This window comes from Ips typographus, linkage group LG3, assembly GCF_016097725.1.
Source record: "Ips typographus isolate SLU linkage group LG3, UJ_Ityp_2.0, whole genome shotgun sequence".
Lineage (NCBI taxonomy): Eukaryota > Metazoa > Arthropoda > Insecta > Coleoptera > Curculionidae > Ips > Ips typographus.
The window spans coordinates 17,272,853-17,300,477 of record NC_138424.1 but is presented as its reverse complement, the minus strand read 5'-3'; the positions used below and the strand labels follow the sequence as shown (position 1 = coordinate 17,300,477).

Sequence of the window (27,625 nt, the reverse complement as noted above, 5' to 3'; positions counted from 1 at the left end):
AAGAGAAAATAAATGGTTTGGCAATACTAAACGGTGTCAGAGTGCACAACACAAGTTCTACTAAGTCTGCACCAGGGAACATTCATTAAAATGCAAAGACAAGTTTTTCAGATAGAATAGTAAGTTGCTCAAATTTTTAAACTAGGGAGGACCCATCTTTTTCGGATCTTCATGGGTGTAGCAGGTTTCGATAGTATTTAGAGGCTTCTGCCCATATTAAACAATTTTTCTAAGATTTGGGACACTGGTAGAGTGCTCTGACACTTTTTGGGAGGTTTCGGTTAGTATTTAGAAACTTCTGGTCATTTTAAACATTTTTCTAAGGTTTAGGACACTTGTACAGTCCTCTGACATTTTTCAGGACGTTTTCAATAGTATTTAGAGGCTTCTGCCCATTTTAAACAGTTTTTCTAAGATTTAGTACACTTGTAGAGTGCTTTGACATTTTTTGAGAGGTTTCTGAGTATTTAGAAACTGATGGTCATTTTATACAATTTTTCTCCGGTTTAGAACACTTGTAGAGTGGTCTACCACTTTTTGGGAGGTTCCTGATAGTATTTAGAAGCTTCTGTCCATTTTAAACATTTTTTCTAAGGTTTAGGACACATACAGTCCTCTAACAATTTTCAGGACGTTTTTAATAGAATTTAGAGGCTTTTGACCATTTTATACAATTTTTGTAAGATTTAGGACACTGGTAGAGTACTCTGACACTTTTTCGGAAGTTTCTGATAGTATTTAAAAGCTTCTGTTCATTTTAAAAATTTTGTCTAAGGTTTAGGACACTTGTATAGTGCTCTGACAATTTTTAGGACGTTTTCAATAGTATTTAGAGGCTTCTGCCCATTTTAAACAATTTTTCTACGATTTAGGATACTTGTAGAGTGCTCTGACACTTTTTAAGAGGTTCCAGATAGTATTTAAAAGCTTCTGTTCATTTTAAACATTTTTTCTAAGGTTTAGGACACATACAGGCCTCTAACAATTTTCAGGACGTTTTTAATAGAGTTTAAGGCTTTTGTCCATTTTATACAATTTTTCTAAGATTTAGGACACTGGTAGAGTACTCTGACACTTTTTCGGAGGTTTCTGATAGTATTTAAAAGCTTCTGTTCATTTTAAAAATTTTGTCTAAGGTTTAGGACACTTGTACAGTCCTCTAACAATTTTCAGGACGTTTTTAATAGAATTTAGAGGCTTTTGTCCACTTTAAACAAATTTTCTAAGGTTTAGGACACATATAATTCTCTAACAATTTTTGTGACGTTTTCAATAGTAGTTAGAGGCTCCTGTTCATTTTAAACAATTTTTCTTAGGTTTAGGACACTTGTAGAGTGCTCTGACACTTTTTGGGAGGGTTCTGATGGTATTTAAAAGCTTCTGTTCATTTTAAGCAATTTTTCTAAGGTTTAGTACACTTGTAGAGTGCTCTGACGCTTTTTGGGAGGTTTCGGTTAGTATTTAGAAGCTTCTGCCCATTTTAAGCAATTTTTCTATGGTTTAGGACACTTGTAGAGTGCTCTGACACTTTTTGGGAGGGTTCTGATGGTATTTAAAAGCTTCTGTTCATTTTAAGCAATTTTTCTAAGGTTTAGGACACTTGTAGAGTGCTCTGATACTTTTTGGGAGGTTTCTGATAGCATTTTAAAGCTTCTGTTCATTTTAAACATTTTTTCTTAGGTTTAGTACACTTGTAGAGTGCTCTGACGCTTTTTGGGAGGTTTCGGTTAGTATTTAGAAGCTTCTGCCCATTTTAAGCAATTTTTCTATGGTTTAGGACACTTGTAGAGTGCTCTGACACTTTTTGGGAGGGTTCTGATGGTATTTAAAAGCTTCTGTTCATTTTAAGCAATTTTTCTAAGGTTTAGGACACTTGTAGAGTGCTCTGATACTTTTTGGGAGGTTTCTGATAGTATTTTAAAGCTTCTGTTCATTTTAAACATTTTTTCTCAGGTTTAGTACACTTGTAGAGTGCTCTGACGCTTTTTGGGAGGTTTCGGTTAGTATTTAGAAGCTTCTGCCCATTTTAAGCAATTTTTCTATGGTTTAGGACACTTGTAGAGTGCTCTGACACTTTTTGGGAGGGTTCTGATGGTATTTAAAAGCTTCTGTTCATTTTAAGCAATTTTTCTAAGGTTTAGGACACTTGTAGAGTGCTCTGATACTTTTTGGGAGGTTTCTGATAGCATTTTAAAGCTTCTGTTCATTTTAAACATTTTTTCTTAGGTTTAGTACACTTGTAGAGTGCTCTGACGCTTTTTGGGAGGTTTCGGTTAGTATTTAGAAGCTTCTGCCCATTTTAAGCAATTTTTCTATGGTTTAGGACACTTGTAGAGTGCTCTGACGCTTTTTGGGAGATTTCGGTTAGTATTTAGAAGCTTCTGCCCATTTTAAGAAATTTTTCTAAGGTCTAAGACACTTGTACAGTCCTCTAACAATTTTCAGGACGTTTTTAATAGAATTTAGTCAGTCTCTTGACCTCTTAAACAATTTTTCTAAGGTTTAGGACACTTGTAGAGTTCTCTAACAATGTTTGTGATGTTTTCAATAGTAGTTAGAGGCTCCTGTTCATTTTAAACAATTTTTCTTAGGTTTAGAACACTTGTAGAGCGCTCTGACACTTTTTGAGAGGTTTCTGATAGTATTTAGAAACTTCTAGTTATTTTAAACAATTTTTCGAAAGTTTAAGACATTTGTACAGTCCTCTGACAATTTTTAGGACGTTTTCAATAGTATTTAGAGGCTTCTGACCATTTTAAACAATTTTTCTAAGGTTTAAGACACTTGTACAGTCCTCTAACAATTTTCAGGACGTTTTTAATAGAATTTAGAGGCTTTTGTCCACTTTCAACAATTTTTCTAAGGTTTAGGACACTTGTAGAGTTCTCTAACAATTTTTGTGGTGTTTTCAATAGTATTTAGAGGCTTCTGTCCATTTGAAACAATTTTTCTAAAGTTTAGGACATTTGTAGAGTGCTCTGACACTTTTTGGGAGGTTTCGGTTAGTATTTAGAAGCTTCTGCCCATTTTAAACATTTTTTCTAAGGTTTAGGACACTTGTAGAGTGCTCTGACACTTTTTGGGAGGTTTCGGTTAGTATTTAGAAGCTTCTGCCCATTTTAAACATTTTTTCTAAGGTTTAAGACACTTGTACAATCCTCTAACAATTTTCAGGACGTTTTTAATAGAATTTAGAGGCTTTTGCCCACTTTCAACAATTTTTTTAAGGTTTAGGACACTTGTAGAGTTCTCTAACAATTTTTGTGATGTTTTCAATAGTAGTTAGAGGCTTCTGTCCATTTGAAACAATTTTTCTAAGGTTTAGGACACTTGTAGAGTGCTCTGACAGTTTTTCGCAGGTTTCTGATAGTATTTAAAAGCTTCTGTTCATTTTAAACATTTTTTTTAAGGTTTAGGACACTTGTACAGTTCTCTAACAATTTTCAGGACGTTTTTAATAGAATTTAGAGGCTTTCGTCCACTTTAAACAATTTTTCCAAGGTTTAGGACACTTGTAGAGTTCTCTAACAATTTTTGTGATGTTTTCAATAGTATTTAGATGCTCCTGTTTGTTTTAAACAATTTTTCTAAGATTTAGAACACTTGTAGAGTGCTCTGACACTTTTTGGGACGGTTCTGATGGTATTTAAAAGCTTCTGTTCATTTTAAACATTTTTTCCAAGGTTTAGGACACTTGTAGAGTTCTCTGACGCTTTTTGGGAGGTTTCGATTAGTATTTAGAAGTTTCTGCCCATTTTAAACAATTTTTCTAAAGTTTAGGACATTTGTAGTGTGCTCTGACACTTTTTGGGAGGTTTCTGATAGTATTTAAATGCTTCTGTTCATTTTAAACAATTTTTCTAAGGTTTAGGACTCCCTCAATTTTTTTTCTTGTGCGCCAATAATGTTTTTTTCTTTGAAATTCAAAATCCTTATTCAGTTTAGAAACCCTTTTTGTATCATTTGTTTCCTCCGCTTTCGAGCAAATTGCGTTTTTATTTTCAGAAAAAACATCTCAATTTTATAATGCACATTGGTAGAGAAATTGGGGTGTTTTTTCTGATAAATTTGCAATTTTCTCGAAAACTACGACAGGTACGGAATTAAAGAGGCAAAAAAGTTTCTTTCACCAAGAAATTTCAGACAAAAATCGTTAGCGCACCAGAAAAAAAATTGTGAATGAAGAAACAGAGAGCAAACCCCAAAAATTAACACCCTGTAGTGTTTTTTTGCGGAAAGTTGACTTATTCATTGGTGTAGGGCATGATAAGATACGTATAGTCGAAATTTGAGCTAAATATCTCAAAACCCCTATAAACTATAAGGAAAAAACTAAAAAAATATTAAAATTTTAACATCCTGTATTTCTTTAACGAAGCATTTTTGGAATATAGTTTATAAAGCAAACTAGTTTGCGTATTTAAACACACTGTATAAACAACAAAAAACATTAGGTTCTTTCCTACACTATGACAATAATGCAAACTTTTTTGGTAAATTAACTTGTCTTTGTAAGTAAGGACGTTTTATATTTTTGGTCAAAGAATGAAGTTTCTAACACCAAACGCTAAAACAAGCCAGTCTGTATGTTTATTTTATTAGTTTTATTATAAAAAAACCGGACTCAAGTAATTATATTTAACACTTGCAGGATTCAGTCCTTTTAACGTCCGACTCGCTTTGCGAAAGAGTACAACTTTGGGATAAATACGCGGGTCCCGTAGACGAGGAGACTGTAAAATTAGAGTTTTTCAGGAAAATTCATCGAAAGAATCCACCGTTTAGGATAAAACGAAAAGTGCCACAACTACCCAGAGTGAGTAATCTACTCACTGAAACTGAACTGAATACTTTATTTCAACTTCTTCAGATCGTAGTTCCTGATATGGTTAAGTATCACTATAAAAAGCCAGTACAATTACTGCCCAGTTTAAAGGATGTATTGAGAATAGAAACGGTATACCGGAAAAAAAGACTAAAAGAACAGTTGGATAACAGTGAAGGAAACATAGATCTTGATTGTCAACAAAGTGAAACAGAAACCACTCAAAGTGATGAGATTCAAACTTGTGATATTAGTGATATAGGGTGCGTTTGGCAGATTTACCTATCAACAACTTGATTTTCACTGTTTTTTTATTTCACAGGGACGTTAAAACTTCTCCGAGCTCCAATCACTCAAACAAGAGTTGCGGAGTAAAAGTAGAAAACAGCAATAACTTGGAAACACCAACGTCGTCACCGACATGTATTAATATAACAAATAACACGTTTTTTACGAACAATATAGTGAATGTGAACGTCAAGTGCGGCTCGTCCGATAAGTGTAACGGTCAGACGGATTTGAGTTGTGGGTATTTTGAAAACGAGCTGTTAAAGAAGGAAGAAACAGTCGTTAAGGACATCATGGACGGGTGTTTTAATAATGACGGTAAGTGTTCTAAAGCTTTCATTAATTTGGTATATGTTACACGTGTAAACTTGACTTGACATTATTTAGCATCTGCAGTTTGGTAGTCATCATATAATTTCACGTCTATGCTTGCTTTTGAACTTGATCTTGACTTAATCTAATTTTAGTTGGATTATTTCTGTGAGTTGCATTCATTTTTTTTCTCATTTCTGTCTTCGTTCTCAGAGTTTTTGCTGTCTTCTAGGATGTGAAGGCGAGTTTATAACACTTCAACTCACAATTAAGAACTAAAATCATCATCTTCTCTTTTGTCTTTCCCACTTCTGAACTTCCGAGTCTCTTCCAATCTTGCCGGCAACTTTTCTTATGTGATCCACCCAACGTCTTTGTGATCTTCCTCTCTAAGTTCTGGTACATCTGTCATCGGTTTGTCTTGCCACATGCCCTGCCCATCTCCATTTCATCCCGACCATGCGTTGGATTATGTCCACCCTGAAAAGCTCCAAAATTACATTCAAATCAATGTTACCAAAACAGTTGTACTTTGTATTCACACCTCAATAAAGCCCCAAATTTTACATTTTTGAAGCTAAGTGAGATTTCGATATGTTTCTTACTTCACCTGACAAGGTGTCAAAACTCATTCTGCAAACTGTCATAGCTCCAGAGAGGTAAATTTAACAGTTGTGACATTAACAGACACTTTGATATATTACCAATCCAAGATAGTTCTATCCCCTTGGGATAAATCACACTGTACATTGTATTTATAGTTCTATGGAACGAAATTTGACAGTTTGACAGGCATTTCATAGTTTCAGGTCACTGGTCAGTGGATTTTGTCAGTTATGATAGCTGTCACGTGCTGTATAATATAAACGATAATTTTCTTAATGGTCTTAATTCGGTTCAGGTTCGGTTATTGGACCTGATCAACGGCTTGGGTAGTCGTGGGATTTAGGAGGGTAACAGAAACACCCAATTAACTGTGGTGCGACGTTTCGTGATCTAATTGTCCCTTCATCACGAAATGTCGCACCACAGTTACCTAATTGGGTGTTTCTGTTACCCTCCTCATCCCACGACGAAAAATGTCTTTACTACTTAACTTTTCCCATGGTTTTGTGTTCTTCTACGAAAAAGTGTTACCAAAACATTAATGAACAGGACATAAAATAAAGAAAACAACTTACTTTGTTCATACATCTCATATATGGAGTTGCAAATAGCTGGGACATCAATATTGGCAATGTCCGTAATAGACTTTGGCCGACCTGGACTGTTCTTTGGTGAACTTAACGGAATGCCTTGCTTTACTTTCTGTGACTGTACTGTAGAAACACCAAGCCCAAGTGCTTCAGCTACACGGTAAAAATACTGTTGGTAAACCAAAAAACTCTATTGCAATAATTTTAGTTTTACTTCTCTCACAGCAGCCAATAGGAGAAAAGGACCTCGGTAATCTCGTTCAGGTTCAAAAAACGATATTAAAGCAGCGACAAGCTGCTGGATTTGTTTACTTAAAGCCATGTTTACTAAAATAATCACAACACTCACTCTTAAACAACAAAATAATATGTATAAGGGTGTCCGGAAAATACGTGTACAACGTTTGACGACAGACTCCTGACGTCAAAATATGTCGATCTAAGCCGACTTAGTTATATCCAAAATTGTCTCGTTTAGCCGGTAGAGGGCGTCAAAAATTTGTAAAAATATTGGGTACAATTTCATTTCTTAAAGAGTATTGATAAGTGTATTCAGCAAGATGGCGGTCATTTTACACATTTGCTTAAGTAATGTTTTTGGTTTACTTAGTTTCTTACAATAAATAATTTCAACTTTATTATACCTACTTTGATGTATGCAGGTAATTGTAAATTTTTTTTTTCTGGCGAAACAGCTCATCCACCGGGAAATATTAAAGAGGTAAAATAGCTTCAAAATACTTCCGGTCACTCGACAAAAATATCTGGGTTGTCATAACGCCGTTCATATAAAAAATGAGGAGAAATGTTGACGTATTATATCACTTTTATAACACTTCCACTTATTTACAGCCGGTGACTATACTACTAGAAAACGTCATTTTATAGTATTAGTCTACATACTAAAATTCATTAAAATCCATTAGCAGGTTTTCACGTAATTTAGTAAAAAACCAATATTTTTACAAATTTTTGACGCCCTCTACCGGCTAAACGAGACAATTTTGGATATAACTAAGTCGGCTTAGATCGACATATTTTGACGTCAGGAGTCTGTCGTCAAACGTTGTACACGTATTTTCCGGACACCCTGTATATATATATATATATATATAGGCCGGTTTAGAATGTCTTTCGACGTTGTCCGACACCTAATTTCCAGATTTCTCTCACTCATGGTATTTGACATTCTTTCCACGTGTCCGTACCACGTAAGTTGCTTGTTTTCGATATCCTGTGTTATTGCGTTTTCTATTCCCATCCGTTGTTTTATGATGTCGTTTCTTATTCTTTCTCTTCGTGAAATGCGCATCGATCTCCTAATTGCATCCATTTCAACTGCCTCAACTCTTTTCTTGTGTCTATCTGAAATTCTCCAGGTTTCTGATCCATATAGGAGGGTGCTTTTTACCATTGCCACATAGATATTAAATTTCCGCTTCTTGGTTATTTCTTTGCTCCATAGGATTCCATTCAGAGCTCCGATTACTTTTTTGGCTTTGACTATTCGCTTTCCGATTTCTTTTACATCTGTTCCTGTGTTGTCGAATGTAATGCCCAGATATTCATATTCCTGACACTGAAGGATTTCTTGGCCATTGCCCAGTTCCAAATTTCCGTCCTGAGTTCCCACACATAGATACTTTGTCTTGGCTATGTTGACTGTTAAGCCCCATTCTCTGTATTCCTCTATTAGCTTTCGCATCATGTACTGCACATCCTCTTTATCATTGGCTGCTATGACTTGGTCGTCTGCGAACTGTAGGGTAAACAGCAACCATCATCAATTTCTATTCCCATTCCCTGGACCTTTCTTTTCCAGTTTTTTAGTGCCATCGCTATGTATATTTTAAAAAGAGTGGGAGAGACACAGCATCCTTGACGCAATCCTTTATTCACCATAAGCTCTTCAGTGACACATTTGCCTACCCTAATTCTTGATTTTGATTCCCTATATAGTTCTTTAAGGGCTGTTACGTAGGTGTAATTAATGTTGGATTGCTCTAAGACCCTCCATAGTTTTGATACTGGGACTGTATCGTAGGCTTTTTGTAGGTCAACAAATGCTAGGTGCGTTTCCAAGTTTCTAGCACTTCTCTTCTCTATAACTTGTTTTAGAGTAAACACGTTGTCTGTACATGATCTTCCTGCTCTGAAACCGCATTGTTCTTCCTCTTCTTTTCCTTTATAATCCTCTTCAATGAGATCACGTAAAATTCTACCATATAGTCTGCTCAATGTGCTTGTAACCGAGATGCCCCGATAGTTATTGCAGTATGTACACAGACAATAAATAAGACCAATTAACCGTAAAAACACTTGAATAATATGCGATATATCCAAAAAATTCTCAAGTTTTTAAAATCACCGCGCCATTATAAATGACAGGAAGAATGGTCTCAGATAAGCGGGTCAAGCAAGACTACTGCTTTTTACCCTCCCAGCGCTGTAGACCAAATGGAAATGTCCGGAAGAAGGACTCCGTTAACAGACACTGGCGTTTCCCTTTCGGGAATTACCAGTGCTGCAACGTCGTCCCCTGTCCTGGGTGACAACGGGGCTCTTCTGCGCTCTTCTTATCTTGAATTCTTCTTTCTTCGTCAGCTGGTCATCCTGTAAGCAGTTTAAAAGGGAGCGCTACAGGTTGCAACTAATCGCTAAGCAATACGAATGCATTTTCAAAACGTCAAACTCACTGATGACCTGCATCGCTCCCATTAGTGCCGCTGACCATAGAAAGGCAATTTGCCTATACATGATTTGTTCAGGGATCTTCTGGTAATACCATCTCACTGAGTATTAGGATGTATTTTGTGACTATCCTACTGAAATAGAAATTTCAAGCCCGTAGACTTTTAGCAAGGATTTATTCGCTTATATAAAGTAATGATCAAACTCCCTCCTGCAACAGTTTTGTTTCTTTATTACATTTAATTTATTGTTATCATTCTTGTTTCCAGCATGCAAGACAATGTAACGGGCACTTGTGGTATTTTTCGTACTCATACCAAGCCTGATTGCTTGGCTAAATGACCACGTTCCCTGAAGAAACCCTGGATGTTGATATTTTTTCGTTTACTTTTTAAGAATATAATCTTTAATTATTTATGAACGTTTGCTTTTTTTATTTTTATGTTATAAAGTTTCATGAGTTTAAATCATTCAAACATCAGGTCGAGAACTACCGAGGTATTTCAATCTTGTGTAGCTTTTCAAAAGTGTTTGAGACCATTCCCTATAAGCGTCTCTTTTACAGGGTTTGCAACAGGCTTTCAAGTCATCAACATGGTTTCTATTCAGAAATGTTTGACTTGTTTGTGCTTGTTCTCCACTTACGTCTGCGACTGTCTGCGTTGATGTTATTTACACCGACTTTAGCAAGGCGTTTGACCAGATTGACCACACCCTATTACTCCAGCAGTTTTTGAGCAATTTGGTTTCGTTGTTTAAATTTTACCTCTTGGGGCGTAGGCAGTTCGTTGAGTGTGATGGCTTTAGATCGGACATGTTTGTTCCTATTTCTGGCGTACTTCAGGGTTCTAATTTGGGCAGTACACTGCCCTATGCTGACGACATAAAAATATTTAATCGCATCGATACTTCGGCCGATTGCGCTTTCTTGCAGGACAGCATATCCCTTCTCAGTTGGATAAAAACCATCGTACAATTTAATTATACATTGTGCGAATCAACCCTTGACAGACACTATAAAGGACCTGGGAGTGGTCTTCGATGCAAAATTCTCTTTTTGCCAGCGCCTCTCTAAGACTCTGGGCTTTGCTTTAAGAAACTGCAAACATTTTGCTAACCAGTCTACTATCAAAGTACTGTATAACTCCAATTTAAGATCAAAATTGGATTACGGTTCAATAGTGTGGTCCCCTTTATACAAGTCCCACATTCAAACTCTTGAGTCCGTGCAAAGAAGATTCCTAAAGTACCTGATGTTTAGAGAGGATAATGTATATCCAGAAAGGGGTTTGGAGCATATCCGTATTCTTCTTAGGTTTTCAGAACCGCCTCTGGCTGTACGTCGGGAATTGCAGTCACTCTCGTTTCTCTATAAACTTGAATGCTCATACTTGTTAGAGCGGGTCTCGTTTAGTATTCCGCGTACCCCGGTTATGCATCAACCAACTTTCTCATTGGTATTTGCGGGGTCCAACATCCTATCCCAAGACCTTATACACAAAGCCTAGTCCATATAAGGCCAACCAGTCTGCTAGATCTTAGCTCCTTGATTGCCCTGGGCGTCATTATTGACTGTCCCAGGAATGTTGTCCGCAAACGAGTGAAGGCTGGACACCACATTAAGATGTGTCCTGCCAACTCTTCCAAGCATCCTCGACAAGTAGGATCCTCGGTTATACTCATCAAGTACTGATGACGTCTCAGCTGGCAGTGGCCAGTCAGTAGGCTGGTCACCGTCCTTAAGTTCTCTCTGCTTAGTTCCAGCAGGTATTTCGTATTTTTGACTGAGGGGCCACTGATGAGTTCTTTGGCCTGCCTCATACCTATGGCGAAGTCCCAGCGTTCTTGAAACAGCTGCTGGGCTAAAGATTTTAGCGACTGGATCACCCTGCTATTGGCTTTCCCCACAGTGGGCTCTGGATCAACAGGCACTTTCTGAGTGCCCAGTTTTGCCAGTCAATCCGCCTCTTCATTTCCCGGAATAGCGGCATGTCCCGGAACACACACAAGACGTATGTCGTTCTTTTGGGCCACCTTTTCCAGGGTTGTTTTGCACTCCAAAACCAATTTGCAGTGCACTACCTCAGCACTGATTACCATAATGGCAGCTCGGCTGTCAGAACGAATGTTAATTGTATCTTCCTGTCGCGGGCCCGAAAGTAGTTCTAGTCCACAATACAGGATCGCAAGCACCTCAGTCTGAAATACAGTAGCGTGTGTACCCAATGCAAGGTGCTTCACTGTTTAACCTGTCTCAGCACAGACACCTGCCCCCGTCAGCCCCCCTCCATCCCGGACGACCCCCAGGACAGGGGGTTCAAAAAACGTTGCCAAAGCCAAAACTCTTGATGCAGTCATTTTCATAAACTTCATAAGCTTTTAATTCGTCTGGCTGGAAACACTTTGACAAACTGAACTAGCTATGAGGTTTAATGACAGGCTTATAAGCACCTGACAGCTGTCACAACTCATTAGACAGTACCGTGAAACAGTGGCGTCTCTTTGAAAAACCACGCCTCAAATTGTTATTCGTAACTCTGTACAGTTAAATTGGTCAATTGTGGCGTTAAATGACAGTTTAAGACGGTAAATTTGACAGTTATGACACTTTACAGCGTGGCTTATAGTCAGGTGACCCTTATTATAACTATTAAAACTCATTCAGCAGTGATATGAAACTATTAAATGCAAAACAGTTGTACCATGTATTTACATCTCAAATGGAGGCCCAAATACGCAGATTTGTTGTATTTCTTTCATAAGTAGCTTTGCAAGTTGTATTTATAGCTCCATAGACTTAAATTTAACAGTTGTGACATTAACAGACACTTTGATATGTTTTTACATTACTTGACAATTGTCAAAAATCGTGCAGCTGTCACGCGAAATACCAATCCAAAATACTTCTACATACATTTTTAAGAATTTTCCATCTCCACTTACTCCCTACCTTTTCACCTTTAGCATTTTTAAGACTGGTTAACTGAAATCTTTGATATTTGTGTAGTACCTACTTAAGTTTCAATTTGTTTTTTAGCTTAATAATTCATTTTTTATATGACTTACTGGTAATATCTTCTCGCCATCAAATAAACAGACGAGGCTAGTCTGCTGGTGTAATTAGGGCTTAATGTCAGCAACCATGCACGTTTTGACAAACAGTTTGACAAAGACGTAAGTTTTGATTGTTGTACCAGTCAAAGTGTTTCAGCCCGATTAAATTCGCTTAACGGTGAACGTTTTCATCAATTATCTAGCTTTTTGATACGTTAAATTCATTTAGAGGATTTGGGCATTCTTGAATTTCTAGCGGAACAAGAGTTGAAACACCTCGACGAGCGCCTGTTAAAGATCTTAGCATATCAGAGGCTGCAGCAACTGTTCGGAAACCTCAACCATATCCAGAACCAAACCAACAACTTTCAAATGCCCTTGCCGAGCGAATTGCTGACTCCTGCAGATATTGATCGTATTTCCAGGTAGGAATGTGTCTCCGGGTGATTACCTCAGAATTTAATGTGTAATTTTAGGGTTTTTGCGATTCCGAAAAAAAAACCACGACCCAGGTCAACGGTTAGAGCTAGAGCGATGCTTTGTCCGGTGGTTTCGAAGCATTTTTACAACGTGAGGACCCGCGAAGTGGATCCTACGGATGTAAGGCATGACGCAAGGTCAGTTTTTAAGTTTCATATTAATTGACATTTTTGGAATAATGCTGAAAATCAAACAAAATCTGATGATGAAGTAATATAATGGTAAATGCACAGATCAACACAACCAGATAGAGCTTAATCTTAGTGTTAATAAAGTGAAGCAGTGTGACTCGAAGAAACGAGTCACCAGGGGTCGCCCCAGGACATATTGTGGTCGTCATATGTCATGTTCCTGCTGTCATGCATAATATAACAGAATGATTTATGTTCAAAGAAAATTAATTAAAACAAAGCTCAGTATATGAAAGGTATATACAGGGTGCCGCCTGTTTTTCAAGCCTTACCATGGGAATCTCGAGTGCTTGGAGTAAAATAAAATGCCGCTTTAAAAATTAAAAAATTCTTAGTGCTTCCAGAGATATCCGCAAAAAAACTGTAAATTAGTTTTTATTTTTTTTATAATTTATTTGGTAATGTAACTGAACATAAATGACACTTTACCATTGCCACTTTTCCTCCTCTACAACGTGGCAATATCAAATGTCAGAATCGACGTTTCAGTTTTTAGTTACTATCATCAACTTTGATTTTTCTTATGGGGGTCATAATGAATTTTTACATCTTTAAATTTGGGTATTTTTTCCGATTGCTACAATTTCAACAAAAAAATATATTTTGACATTTTACATTTCTTAATTTTTGTGTAACCAGTTTAATTTTCAGTGTTAAATTAGTTGATTGCAAACGTCGCCTATGTCCAGGGAAATCTAGGAAAAGTTTGACCAAAAATTTAGCAAACTTTAAAAATACTATCTGACAACCCTGGTCCATAATTGCCATTTATAATGACAGACAACAGACAAGACATACCATTATTATAATGCTCCACAAGCCAAACAAAACAACGAAATCTGTTTAGTAGTTTGTGATTGATTAAGCTAAAGCAACGGGTTATAAGCAACATTTTGAACAATTACAAACTATGAAAAGTACTGCAATTTACGCAAATGCTGCACATGTAGCTTAGCATTAATGTTCGGAACAATCTAGTAACATTACTAGAAGATTGACATCTAAGAAACAACGTTTCCAGCAAGATTTGTTTCCTTACCAGGTAGAATTGAAATAAACAGCGTGCAATAGAAATTTTAGTTAGTTTAACCTAAAAATTAGGGAAAACCATAATTGTGCACCATAACTGTAGTACAAATTGGTATTACGGACTGTATTATTGTCCCCTATTTGTATTGGAGTGTCCTGATGAAGCCTATATAAATAAGCAAAACATTAATAAGTTTAAATAACTACTTTTGTTATTTCATGATCCTTTCCCCAAAAATCTTCACCGGAGTAGTTATTATTCAAGGAGCTGCAACAATCAAATTATTAGAAGATGCAATAGTTAAAGACCATACAAGAAAACAAAAGCCTGAAGGTTCTTAGGAGAAAATTAGCAATTAGTTAAAAGAAATAACAAAACATAAAAATAGTGATTGAAACATAACATCTAACAGATCCGAGTTACTACAAATAGTAGAGGAATTTTACAGAGAACTGTATAAGGGCACGGCAGACATTCATTCCGATCCTAAGGAAACAACCCAAAAATATGGGGTCCAAAATCAAGGTTTCGAAGAAATTCTCGAACTTGATGGTGAGGAGATTCAAAAAGCACTAACACAAATGAAGAACAATACATCAACAGGCACAGATTCTATAACAATAGAAGCAATTAAAATGGGTTGTATCATTCTTATCAATAAAATCAAAGAACTTTTTAACCTTTGCCTAACAAAAACCTCCATACCATTTGGGGGGATTGGAAAAACGTTTTGATGATACTGCTTCATAAAAAAGGAGATCCTACATAGCCAACTATCGTCCCATCAGCTTACTCTCTCACAAACTTTTCATGAAAATAATAACCAACAGACTAGAAAAAAAGCTTGATTTATACCAATCAGTGGAGCAGGCAGGATTTCGCGCAGGATCATCTATTGGCCTTAAAAACCCTTATCGGAAGAACAGTGGAGTATAATAGACAGTTGGTTCTCATCTTCGTGGACTTTCTGAAAGCATTTGATACTATAGAACCACATCGACGGTAAGAGATTAAACAACTTGCGTTTTGCCAACGACATCGTGCTGATCGCTGACGATATACAAGAAGCCCAAGAAATGCTGACAGAACTAGCAAATGCCACCTCAAAAGTAGAACTACGAATAAACACACAAAAGACAACGATAACGACCAACCTAGTTCTCGGAGAAACTCTAACATTAAGAAGTCACAACATCGACGAAGTAAGAGAATATAGATATCTAGGCCATGACATAAAAATACACAGAGACAACCAAACGCAGGAGCTACAAAGACGCGTGGGGCTTGGATGGGCAGTCTATGGTAAACTGAACGGAATATTGAAGAGCGATAACCCGATCTGTTTAAAGCGTAAAGTGTTTAATCAATGTGTGCTCCCTGTCATGTCTTACGGAGTAGAGATACTCACGCTAACAACAGCGAGTGCAGAAAAACTTAGAATAGCTCAACGTAAAATGGAGCGCTCAATCATCATCATCATCATCATCAATCGACCAATCGCGTCCACTGCTGGACATAGGTCTCCCGTAGCTTCATCCATCCTTGCCGATCCTGTGCTGCCTCCATCCAGTTGGACCTTATCCTCTTGATGTCGTCTGTCCATCTGGTTGGTGGACGGCGGTTGGTCTACTTCTGTATGCGTCTTGGCGCGGTCTCCACTCAAGTATTCTTTTCGTCCAGCGATTGTCCGAAAGTCGCGCCACATGACCAGCCCAGTTCCATTTTAAAGTTGCTATACAGGCAACCGCGTCCTTCACTCCGGACCTCTCCCGTAATGTTGTATTTGGGATCCTGTCTCTTATACGCGATATACCCAACATCGACCTCTCCATTTTCTTCTGCGCGATACTTATTCTATTTGTGGTGTTCTTTGTGAGGGTGAGTGTTTCAGCCCCGTATGTAAGTACCGGCAACACGCACTGGTCGAACACTTTTCTCTTTAGGCACATTGGAATGTCTGATTTGAAGATATTTCGCAGCCTTCCAAAGGCCGCCCATGTTAGGCCTATTCTTCTCGATATTTCACGAGTTTGGTTGTCTCTACCAATAGAGATTTCGTGACCAAGGTATTTATAAGAGCCTACTTGTTTTATGCTTATTCCGTCTATCTTGATTGCCTCACTCATAACAAGATTTGTCATGTATTGAGTTTTGTTAGTGTTGATTTTAAGTCCAACAGCGTTCGATGCCTCCCCGAGCCTCTGTAGCATTTGCTTTGCTTCGTGCATACTATCTGCGATAATTAAGATATCGTCAGCGAATCTCAGATGGTTTATTTTTTCGCCATCTATGTTTATGCCCATGTCATCAAAGTTGGCCTGTTTGAACATATATTCCAGGAGGGTTGTGAATAATTTTGGCGATATGACATCTCCCTGAGCGCTCTATGCTGGGAATAAAACTATCAAATCGTGTTAGGAACATAGATATCCGCAAAACAGCGAAAGTGGAAGACATAATAACAAGAATTCCGAAACTGAAGTGGCAGTATGCAGGACATGTAGCGAGACGCAATGATGATAAGTGGACGACGAGATTATTAGAGTGGCGACAGCGAAATGACAAACGAAGTGCAGGATGACCTCCCACAAGATGGCGAGATGACATAAAAAAAAATGTCAGTGGATGAGTGTGGCTCGGGATCGTAAACGGTGGAAATGTAAAGGGGAGGCTTATGTCCAGCAGTGGACTACGATAGCTGGGTAAAGAAGAAGTTAAGGACACCCTAGGGTTCACCTAGACTAAGTTGTGATTTGACTGTGACAAATCATGTGCAAAATGTTCAATAGGCAAATCGGCCCTAATGCCCGTTTGCACAAGCTGGTTTTAGGGATCCCTACGCCTTAGGTTCAGAATAAAGTTAGGCTAGGTTAGGCTCAGTTCCTGTTGCGCCATCTAAATTTTGATCCCTAACTAACCTATGGTGTTACCTATTTTAGGTGGTCGTTTCCGAGCCCCTAACGACTCACTCCAAAAAATAACTGTCAGCACAGAATGACAGAAATTTTAGTTTGTTAGGAAATTATTTATCAAATTAACAGTAAAATTGGTATTTCACTATTTTTGATGTATAATGGATGCGATGATTTAGAAATATTCGATTTCTTTGAAAACGGTATTCCAAAGAAAGTGCATGAAAGGTCCAACTATTTCGACGAATTGGACAATTTGACGATTTTTCGTCGTTTTGGACTCACTAAACCGACAGTTTTTAAAATATTAGATCCAATTGAAGAACAATTAGAATACCCAGATGATCGGTAAGTTGTAGTACACATAATATTCAATTGATCTATGCGTTTTTTATCTCCTTCTTTTGCCGGTATTTTTCAAATTGTGTTCCCATACTTTTAGTATTTTTCTATAGTAATAACAGCGTTAGTTCTATAAATCAACTGCTAACGCGCCATCGGTTTTATGCAACGGGAAGATAACTCAGTACAATCGCAGATTTTATGGGCAATGGATATTGTAACAGCTTCTCGAATAGCTAAGAAAATTTCCGAAGTTTTAGCAAGTTTGCGGCTTCTTTCTTCTTCTTTCAGCAGCCCTTTTGCATCCATTCCTGGACATAGGTCTACCCTTGCTGCTTCCATTCGGATCGGTTCATTGCCATCTGGTGACATTTTTTTCCCGCTATTTCTTTTATATCGTCGATCCATCGTTTCTGTGGACGAACGGCACTTCTTTTATGTTACCTTGGACGCTACTGTACTATACTTGTCTTGTCCATCTGTCATCGTCGACTTTTGTTCTTTTTCTAATTTCCTCGTTCTGTATATGATCCCTTAGGCTTACACCCAACATAGTTCATTCGATTGCTCGTTGTGTTCTTAGTCTATTCGCGCTTTTAACTGTGAGAGTCATTGTTTCCGTACCATAAGTCAAGACTGGCAAAACACATGTGTTGAAAACCTTCTTTTTTAGATTGATAGGTGTTGGATTTCTTAATTTTCACAAATTTCCTACAGCAGCCCATGTTATTCGAATACGCCTTGTTATTTCGGCTTTTTTGATTTTCTTTACCCAGTATCCTAAATCCCTTCCACCCAGTATTCGTTGACTTTCTCTATTTGTTGTCCTAAGTGTACGTCGCCGGGATCTGGAGTCAACAGTTTGGTTTTATCGATGTTCATGTTTAAACCGATTTTTTCCGACTCTCTCTTTAAGTCTGCCAAGTTCTTCCTTCGTACTGCTGATTAAAACTATGTCGTCGGCGAAGCGTAAATTGCTCAGATATCCACCATCCACGCGCAGGCCCTTTTTGTCCCAATCTAGTCTTCTGAATACGTCCTCCAATGCAAGGGTAAATAACTTAGGGGATATTGTGTCTTCCTGTCGGACACCTCTGTTAATTAGTATTCGATTGGTTGTTACATCTTCTTGCACTTTAACTGTGATGGTCGCCTCTTTTGATATGTCTTTCAGTAGATTAGTGTACCTTGAATCTATTCGAGCATTATTCAGCCCTCGGATTATTGCCCAAAGCTCAACAGAATCAAAAGCCTTGTTAAAATCTATAAAAGCGAGATGTTACACTTTTCTATAAGAGTCCGTAGCGTTTGAAGATGCACTACGGTGTTATGTCCCTTGCGAAAACCAGCCTGATCACTCGACTGATATTCATCTAGTTTGCGCGGAAGCCTGTTTGTAAAGATCTTGGTAAGGAGCTTATAAGGATGGGGCAATAAGCTTATTGGGCGAAAGTTGCTGAGATTTAATTTGTCTCCCTCTTTGTGTAACAAGATGACTTGGGTATTTTGCCATGTTCTTGGAATATTACCGATGTGAAGACATTTGTTCATTAAGATTTTCATGGATTCCATTGTGGTGTGCCTCCGAGTTTTATCATTTTACTAGTGATTTTATCTTCACCAGGAGCTCGACCATTTTTTAGTTGGCTTCCTCAATTTCGGTTGAGTTTATGTCAGGGATTTCTTCTGAGCCGACGTTCATGATCTTACATTGAGTATTAGCGTTCTCTAGTTCTGGTGCAATTGATGAATATAGGTCTTTATAATATTCTTCGATTATATTTACTATCTCGTCACTTTCGTATTATACTTCGCCGTCTTTGTTCTTCATTTGATAAATACGTGCTTGTCCATTTTTATCAAGTGATTTCAGCACTCTCATATTTTTATTGTTTTCTATTACGGACTCTATCATGCTGCTGTTGTGATTCCTTACGTCTCTCCTTACACTCCTTTTAACTTTTATGTTAAGTTCTCTATACGGTCACTTCTATGTGTGTTTCTTCTTATATTCATGAGGTCTCTTACTTCTTTTTTAATCTTACAGCATTTTGGTTTTCCAATCTGTTTTGTCGCTTTCGGCATGCTGTTTCTTATTTTTCGTTCCAATTCATCCAGGTTCATTTCGGTCATCTGGGTAATAGAAGGAAGTTTGCTTTTAATGTTCCTTTGATAGGTGTCGACATTTTGTTGAAGCTCCAGAATTGTTGGAAATCTTTTTTGATGGATTAGTTTCTTCCTTTCCGTTCCACGGTTAATTTTGATTTTTTCCCTTACCAGTCTATGGTCACTGCCTGTATTGGATCTATTTAATGTTGAAACATCGGTTACTATGTACCTTTTATTAACTAACTAACCTAACCTAACCTAAAAATTAGGGAAACCCTATTAAAGTATTACCTAATGATATTTCTGTGCAAAGGGGCATTAATGGTGTGAAAAGTAAAAAAAAGAATTGCATTATGCCAAATTAATATGACAACCAATCAAGTGAAATTTTTCCCTTGAAAACATCGGTGCAATCCTGCATTAGCCTTATTTACCTTAATCGATAAGTTCATAATAACGAAGTTAGTGGGCATTAAATTGAAAAAAGTAAAGTCGATTTTTTGAAATACCTAAAAGTCTTTTTGCAATAACTCAATGAATGATAGTAAAAGTAATTTCCACCAACAGCGAAATCGCAAAAACTGCATTTTTCTCTAGCACGTTCCTTCTCTGTGTATCAATATTGTGGGTGTAATTTTATAAAATTTGCAGTTTTATGGGATTCAGACCGACGGTGTCGACGAGGTTTCCCGAAGCTGTGGCTATGCGTTTCCGAATTTTGAACGTAGGCAAAGGTTCATCAAATGACGTGGATTTGGAAAAATTCGGCTACTGCAACTACATCGCCCCTAAGCACGCTATAATATTTTTTGATGATGTAAGTATTAAATTTGTGATCAGCGTCCAGATTTTGTATTTAAAAAAATATGAAAGAATGTGCTTTATTGTATTCAAAATTTTTAAATATTAATAAACGATGACAATAACGTAACATAAACGTAATAGAGTTGTTAGACATACTCTTTAGACTACTCTAGAGTATTGATTTCCTCTTTGTAGACCTTGAATGTTAGTCCACGTGCAAAAACCGTTACTTTTTACTCTTAATACGATTAATGTAATAAGTTATAGGTGATTGATCTTTTACCACTAATTTTCTTTGAGGAGGACTGGAATATTTACTTTTTACTAACTAAATTTGACTTTGTAGGAATACTATTACCGTTTATTTACTTGGATTTTATTACTTTGGGTGTAACGATGGTATTTTCTTTTTTGTAGTATACGAACAGTTACGAGCTGATCAACTACGGTCCCTCAGGTACATACGTGAACAACGTGTTGTACTCAAACAATATTTGCATCAAACGAGGATCTGAACAAGAACGCAGTTCGCCCGATGGCCATGGCGAGAAAGGTTCGAATTTAACTCCTGAAGAAAAGGTATGTAATATTAAACTTACATGTCCCAAATTTTATTGGAACAAATGTAGTCAGTAATAGAAAAAGAACCGGACCGGAATGGGGTAGATGATTTTGAAAAAAAATTATTTTTTTTTCATACAACATAGGTAATCTGATTGCTTATGGAATTAGTAATAGGAAGCTATACCATTGCATTTGATTTTTTCGCGATATCTAAGATGAAAGTGCAATTTTTGTAAAAACGCCCTCTATCGAAATAGACCGAAAACTAAATGGAACAGTGTTTTCGGACAGTCTACAGGACAGAAAATGCTTTTTAAAAAGCCGTAAAAACGAAGTTTCTACGATTAGCCGTTTTCGAGATATTTAATTTTTTTCAAAGCAAACTTTGGACTACTCCCACCGCTTTATTTGAAGAGATTACTTTTATGGATTTTTACTATACCTTTCCATTTAAATTTTTGGACATTTTTCGTTTTAGTGCTATCGAAACGCCCCCTAGCGGTGAATTTAGAAAGCTGAAAATTATTTCCAGCATTTTTCCGTGGCCACATTTACTAATAAAAAAATGTTTTCGTAGCCATACTATGTATAGTTTTCGAGAAACACGGGGAACCGCGTGCACGGCATTACAGGGACTTGTCGAAAATGTCAAAAATTCAAAATTTGACAATTATAAGAAAACAAAAGACGATAGCAAAATTCTGCTTGCGGCATCGAACTCACCTTGAAAAAATACCCCGGCAACGCGTTTTTGATTATTAAATTTCTTAATGGTTCTGGCAGTTTCCATATAAAAACAAGCAAGTTAGGCCACCCTGTATGTACATACATTAAATTGAAAATAGCATAATCACAGTAACATAAATATAAAAAAAAAGTATTAAATATAATATAAATACAAATAATATGTTTTTCAACCACTTTTGTCTTTTGCATTCAAATACAATATGTCCAAGATTCGATTCTCTATACAGGGATTTTGCTATCCGCAAGAGCTACTGCAAAGGTTCAATGGGGAAAGTTTTAGAGAATATAATAGGCAATCCAATACCGTTTTAAAAATATTTAATATTGCTTCGTTTTTGAATTATTTCCGAAAAACCAAAATCGACCATTTTCAAAAAAGTGCTGTATTTTCGCTAATTTTTAAAATTTTAAAATTTGGCTTTAACATCGTTAGAGCAAATTTTTAAGGACTATCTTTCTGTGTATTTCGTTTTCAGTTCCGACGTTTCGGTCTCGAGATACTCATAACCTTTTTTTCTTATAGAAGAAAAAAAGAAGAAAAAGAATTATCCTTTAAATAAAAATCTAAAGTAGATATGTCTGTGAATCTAGCTGACCATGGGATTGAACCGTTTAATACAATGAGATTGTTTCCAAAATTTTCTCTAAGAAAATCCATAACGGGCGCTTTGTGCGCAGGACAGCCATCCTGTTGAAACCATAATTTTCTAAAATCAGCTTCATTTGGCACAATTTCTCGAAGGGTTGGTAAGATCTCAGCTCTCAGTAAATCCAAATACTTCCTTCCATTAAGATTATAATCAAATGTAAATGGCCCTATTAAACGATTTCCTAAAAGAGAAACACACACTCAGTTACTGAGTCGCAACTTTATTATAAAAGTAATATTTTATTTGCATACCAATGATTCCACACCAAATATTTAAGCAAAATCTTGTCTGCGTCTTTGAGCAACCTCATGGGGATTCTCCACAGCCCAAAAATGTCTGTTGTGCATATTAACAACACCACAATTAGTAATCCTGCTTTCGTCAGTCCATACAACCAAATTAGAAAATTCTGGGTCCTCATTACATTTATTTATGTACCAGCTCGAGAAACGCAGTCTTCTGGGATAATCGGTCTAAAACAACTGTTGGCTTATAAGGATGATATCCAGAAGTGTTAAGAACTTGGTTGATTTTGGTACGTTTACATCTTGTCCTACCATTCTAACGGTTGGGTTTTCATTGACGGCTTGGAAAATATTCCGATTCCGGATTTCATTATGATCCCGTCGTTTTTTAACAATTAACAACTAGATTTCTAAAGTGGGTCTTGTAAGGTTGGTGTCATTCTGGATACGTCTCCAAATACCTAATTGAAGTCACGTCTGCGTTTCTGTTGGAATGAAGATACAGTGCCAGCATGTTAAATTTTTTTTAATTTGAATACTTATTTTATGGCATTTTAATACAAATATTAATTGAATCGGTGAGTGGAATAACAGTATAACTCCAAAATGTTGAATTTTAAACTGAAATAGCCAAAGTTGTATTTGAGCAAAGTTTTTTGCGATGAAATGATGATCAGTATAATTACCACGTCTTTTGGGCGTATACGAGGCTATCGATCCTGACATTGAGTGGAACTATTCCGAGTAGCAACAGATAGAAACCAATTCAACCAAATTGTCATGGAGGTCCACGCTTAAAGACAGGCACGGCACCGAAAGAAGAAGATTCAAGGAAAATTTTGCAGTAAGATTTGGCAGGTATAATGCAAACAAATTGCGTCTGCTGAACTGGTTTTCCATAAAAGAAGAGCTAATAAGTTTTACTCTAAACTGAAAGAAGTAACAACTTTATGCCAAATATGTGACGATATTCAAGGAATAGTTTTTGATTATATTCAGAATATGCCTCTTCCCGTTATACCCATTCAAGAAATGTTCTACTACTTTGGCTTTATGGATTCGAAATTTATGACTTGAAAAATAATACGGGACACTTATCATGAAGAACAGTCTCAGAAAGGTCCGAATGAAGTTTACAGTTTTCTTTATGACTACATACAAAAAATGCCTCCAGAAATACAAGAATTTCATATTCCGTCCGCGAATAGTATTTTCCGATTCGCGGACACTCATTTTTGCCATGCGTTCGAGATTTCGGAATTGTGAAGCGGGTATTCAGAAAACATGATCGCATTTATCTACCTGAATATTATGTAAGCATGATTCTGAATTGTCGGAAGTTAAAACCGTTTACTGTATTTTTTATTATTTGTTGTCTTAACGTGATGTTAAGACAGTGCTCTGAATGTCAAAGTGAAGAAATTCAATCAAGCGCGGGTAAACGGAAGTAACTATGACTCTCTTAAACTGGGGAGTCATAGAACATCCCGACATCCAAGCGCCATAAACTCGTCGTCCGCGAGGACTTGATGAGTAAGCATGGGCGTACCCGAGCCTTCTCGTGGCAAGACCGTAAGTAGTTGAGTGTGAACTAAGAGGGGCGCCAGGGTAGAGAAATACTATCAGCTCTACTCTTAAAACCTTGCGGACCCTGACTTCGTTCGGAGACAGACCGCAAGGAAGCGGATAGTAGGAAACTCCGGTCTCCGCGCCTGTGACTCGTCTGAGGTGGACATACGCTGCATCCAAAACGAGTACTGCGGGGGGAGAGGCCCCACTGAGACTTGTGCCTCGGTGCTCTCCCACTGGGAACGGACTCGCAGGGGCAGTGCCGTGGATGCTAAGTAGTAACGGTACGAGACAAGCTCAAGTCCTATATAGGATAAGGTAACTACCGCAAGGTATTGTTACGATTTTCCCGTGGGTTCACACAAAGTCAGTTTAACTCAACAATTAATACATTTATTTACACTTCAAAACACTCCGTACAATAATTAACTCAACTACTAAAAAAACACTACTACAATTCCACAATTATTCCACTATTTAAACTTTACCGCGTTCCCAAATTCACTACTCCCGCGGTCGACACCGCTTCTTTTATATTCGCAAACCACGTTCTAGAATGACCGCGAAACGCTTCGCGATTTGCTTCGAATCTTCCAGGTGTGGCGCTTCCTAACTGTGGCCTACTTTAATACGCGCCCGGCCAGATATTGCGGCGCATCGGTTTCATCGAGTATCGAGCATAGTAGGCCCAAACCGTAACACTGCCCCCCTCTTAAAGCTGATCGTCCCGATCCGCTTCAACTAATCCCTGGTATTTCTTGAGTCTGTCCAGATGGACAATTTTCATCTTGCCTTTGGGGCTGCGTTGGACTCTGTATGCGACGTCGTTTAACCTTTTTACCACATTGTAAGGTCCCTCCCAGTGTCGTTGCCATCTTTGACTTAATCCTTTGCTCCTCCTGGGTTGAAACATCCACACGGCATCACCTTCCTTATAATTGCCACCAGTTGGTCTGTGGTCCAGTGTCATCTTCATACGGTCGTTGTTTGGTTTCATCTTCTCTCTCTCAAGTTCCCGAATTGTGCTGGATCCCTTCTGTAACGAACACTGGTCACACCGTTTACACCATTCCTCAACGTCCTTTCTGAAGTTAATCCAGTAAAATCGATCTCTTATTCTAGCCAAAGTCTGGTTTACTCCAAAGTGTCCTCCTCCGCGACTGTCATGTAGTTCTCGCAGCACATTCTCTTTGCACATCTACTTTAACACGCGCCCGGCCAGATATTGCGGCGCATCGGTTTCATCCCGAAGCGAGCGCTCGTTCAGAAGTATCGAGCATAGTAGGCCCAAACCGTAACAGTATGTATCAACAATGAATTACAACGATATCACTGACTTTAAAAACTGGTGGCCACAATATTATAAAAAAAACATGTAAATCCGTTAGTTATCTTTCAACTAGTCGTCATATTGGAGCACTTGTTACAGATACTTTTAAACTGGTGAAACCTCACGTGAACCCGACATTGCCTAACGAGCCAGCGTACAAAATGCCAGTAAGAATCAATATAAAAAAGATTGACGATATAAATTCTGCTCCAGACAAGGAGTTTTTGATGTTAAAAGTGCCCTTTCTAATTAGAATTGGAGGAGCCTGCCGAACCAATGAACTAACCAAGATAACCACGGAAGATGTTGACGTTTTAGAGGACAAGCTGATTGTTACTATTCCCGACTCCAAAACCGACAAGAAACGGACCTGTGGGATGAATGAATCCTGAGCTTTTATTTAAAAAGTATGCAATGTTAAGGCCAGCTCATGTTACTCACCGAAGATTGTTTCTCAATCATATAGGAAAGGAAAATGTACAGTACAGCCCTGCGGCATTCATTCCTTCGCTGAACTACCTCAAAAGTATGTTTCACTTGAAAATCCTAATATGTATACTGGTCACTGCGTTAGAAGATCTTCGGCAAATTTTCTTGTTAATGCTGGAAGGGATATATTGGATTTACAAGAGCTTGGTGGATGGGAATCAACGAAGGTTGGTAGAGGGTATCTAGAAGAAAGTTTACATTGCTCGTAAAATTCAAATCGGCGATGTCTCCGGTAGTGGATTAAGCCCTAGGGAACCGGATGAAATGGAGAGGAATGCATACTCGGCCATTAATCAGCCTTCAGAAGACATCAATATGATCGTGGACTCCAAAGGCAGTGGAGTATCCGTTAAGTTTGAAAACTGTCAAAATATTGTTTTGAATATTCATGAAAAGTCGTTGTAATATTATTCTGTTGGAATTAGTACAATTATGATGTTGATAATTATTAATAAAGATTTCATATAAAATCATCATCATATTCCTTTAATATTCAATGATACGATAAAATAATTTTAAAATGGTTGGATTGCCTATTAAATTCTCTAAAACTTTCCCCCCTGAACCTTTGCAGCAGCTCTTACGGGAAGCAGAAAAACGAATCTTGGACATACTGTATACAATATTTTAGTAAGATGACCGACTTTATAATTTATTATTGAATATGACAGTTACTTTATCGGGGGGTTTTTTAAATAGGCCGCCAATGTGGAAGCTCAAGTGCGAGAGGTAATAAACAGGAAAAGAAAACTAGGACGCCCCGATGCTATTGGAAGTAACGTTACGGTTGGCAAAAAAGACGCAAAAATGGCCGCTGAATGGGTTGACAGGTAATTGACATTAATGAATGTTGCTCTTTTATTAACCATCATTATTTGACTAAAATTCTCGTTGTATTTATAGAGCTGAGTGTTGTTGCTCAACGAATTTCGAAGACTTGAAACGCGGTTGGGAAGGTTCGGCCATTTTGAATCATGGATCGTTGTTGCGGTTCGGTTGCATAAGTTTCGTATTTTCGATAGTCGAAAATTCGTTGTTGTAATTATTTCCGTTTAAAGTTTTATTGAAAAAAAAGTGATAATTACTACTGATTTTGTAGCTAATTTAATTATTATTTTTTATACTTGATAAGGTGTTTCTAGTTTCAGTGTCATATTGGATTTGGTAACGTTTTAAATCAGTTTTGAACGTGATTAATTAAAAATCAAACTGTCATTAAACGGTTCGTTTCTTATACAATTTAAGGATTATTATTGTGAATAAATGTCGATTGATTACTATATTTGGTTGTTTTTATTTATTAAATTGATTACAGAAGAACTTCTTTATGTTGGTGTTACTTGTGTATGTTTCATTTAAAGTTAAAATCTTCCTATATTATTATTTAATTTTTCTCTATTGCTTAATGCATATTCCGATGGAAGACCCTGTATAGTATTTTTCAGCATTAGAGGATTTACAGGAAAAGTTTTTTTAAAAATCTACACTTTGACAACCTTGCTAACTTTTCCTACCTTCCATCCTTCTTTCGGGTCTGTGATGTAATTTAACAGCTGTCAGGTATACTGCATCTGTTCCCTCAAACAACTCCGCCTATAAAGCTATAAAGTGTAATTCCTTCGAATATTTTGTTACCACTTTTTTTTCATCACAGAAATACACTTTAGAGGTTGATGGTTGAAGATGTTACATAAAACATATTAGGCAAAATCCAGCTCATAGAGCTATAAAGTGTCATTTGTGTGAATATTTTGTTACCACTTTTTTCACCACAGAAATGCAGTTTAGAGGTTTATG

At 37.3% G+C, this 27,625-nt stretch overlaps 1 protein-coding gene and 1 long non-coding RNA gene across 2 annotated transcripts in view; one reads left to right on the top strand and one right to left on the bottom strand.

Moving 5' to 3' along the window:
• Positions 1-27,108, top strand: part of LOC145725841 (PHD finger protein 12) — a 35,346-nt gene extending 8,238 nt beyond the window's left edge. The window contains exons 6-14 of the mRNA XM_081974733.1: positions 4,652-4,816; positions 4,871-5,088; positions 5,148-5,431; positions 12,623-12,791; positions 12,843-12,983; positions 20,082-20,247; positions 20,652-20,813; positions 26,528-26,658; positions 26,732-27,108. Coding sequence (XP_081830859.1) covers positions 4,652-4,816; positions 4,871-5,088; positions 5,148-5,431; positions 12,623-12,791; positions 12,843-12,983; positions 20,082-20,247; positions 20,652-20,813; positions 26,528-26,658; positions 26,732-26,870 — 1,575 coding nt within the window. The 3' untranslated portion in view covers positions 26,871-27,108. The remainder of the gene's footprint in view (positions 1-4,651; positions 4,817-4,870; positions 5,089-5,147; positions 5,432-12,622; positions 12,792-12,842; positions 12,984-20,081; positions 20,248-20,651; positions 20,814-26,527; positions 26,659-26,731) is intronic.
• LOC145725842 (uncharacterized) lies at positions 5,792-7,524 on the bottom strand. The gene is made up of 3 exons (XR_014177417.1): positions 6,836-7,524; positions 6,607-6,774; positions 5,792-5,905 (listed from the first exon to the last, which is right to left on the bottom strand). It is a non-coding gene; the product is annotated as an uncharacterized LOC145725842 (long non-coding RNA).
• Positions 27,109-27,625: the final 517 nt, after the last annotated feature.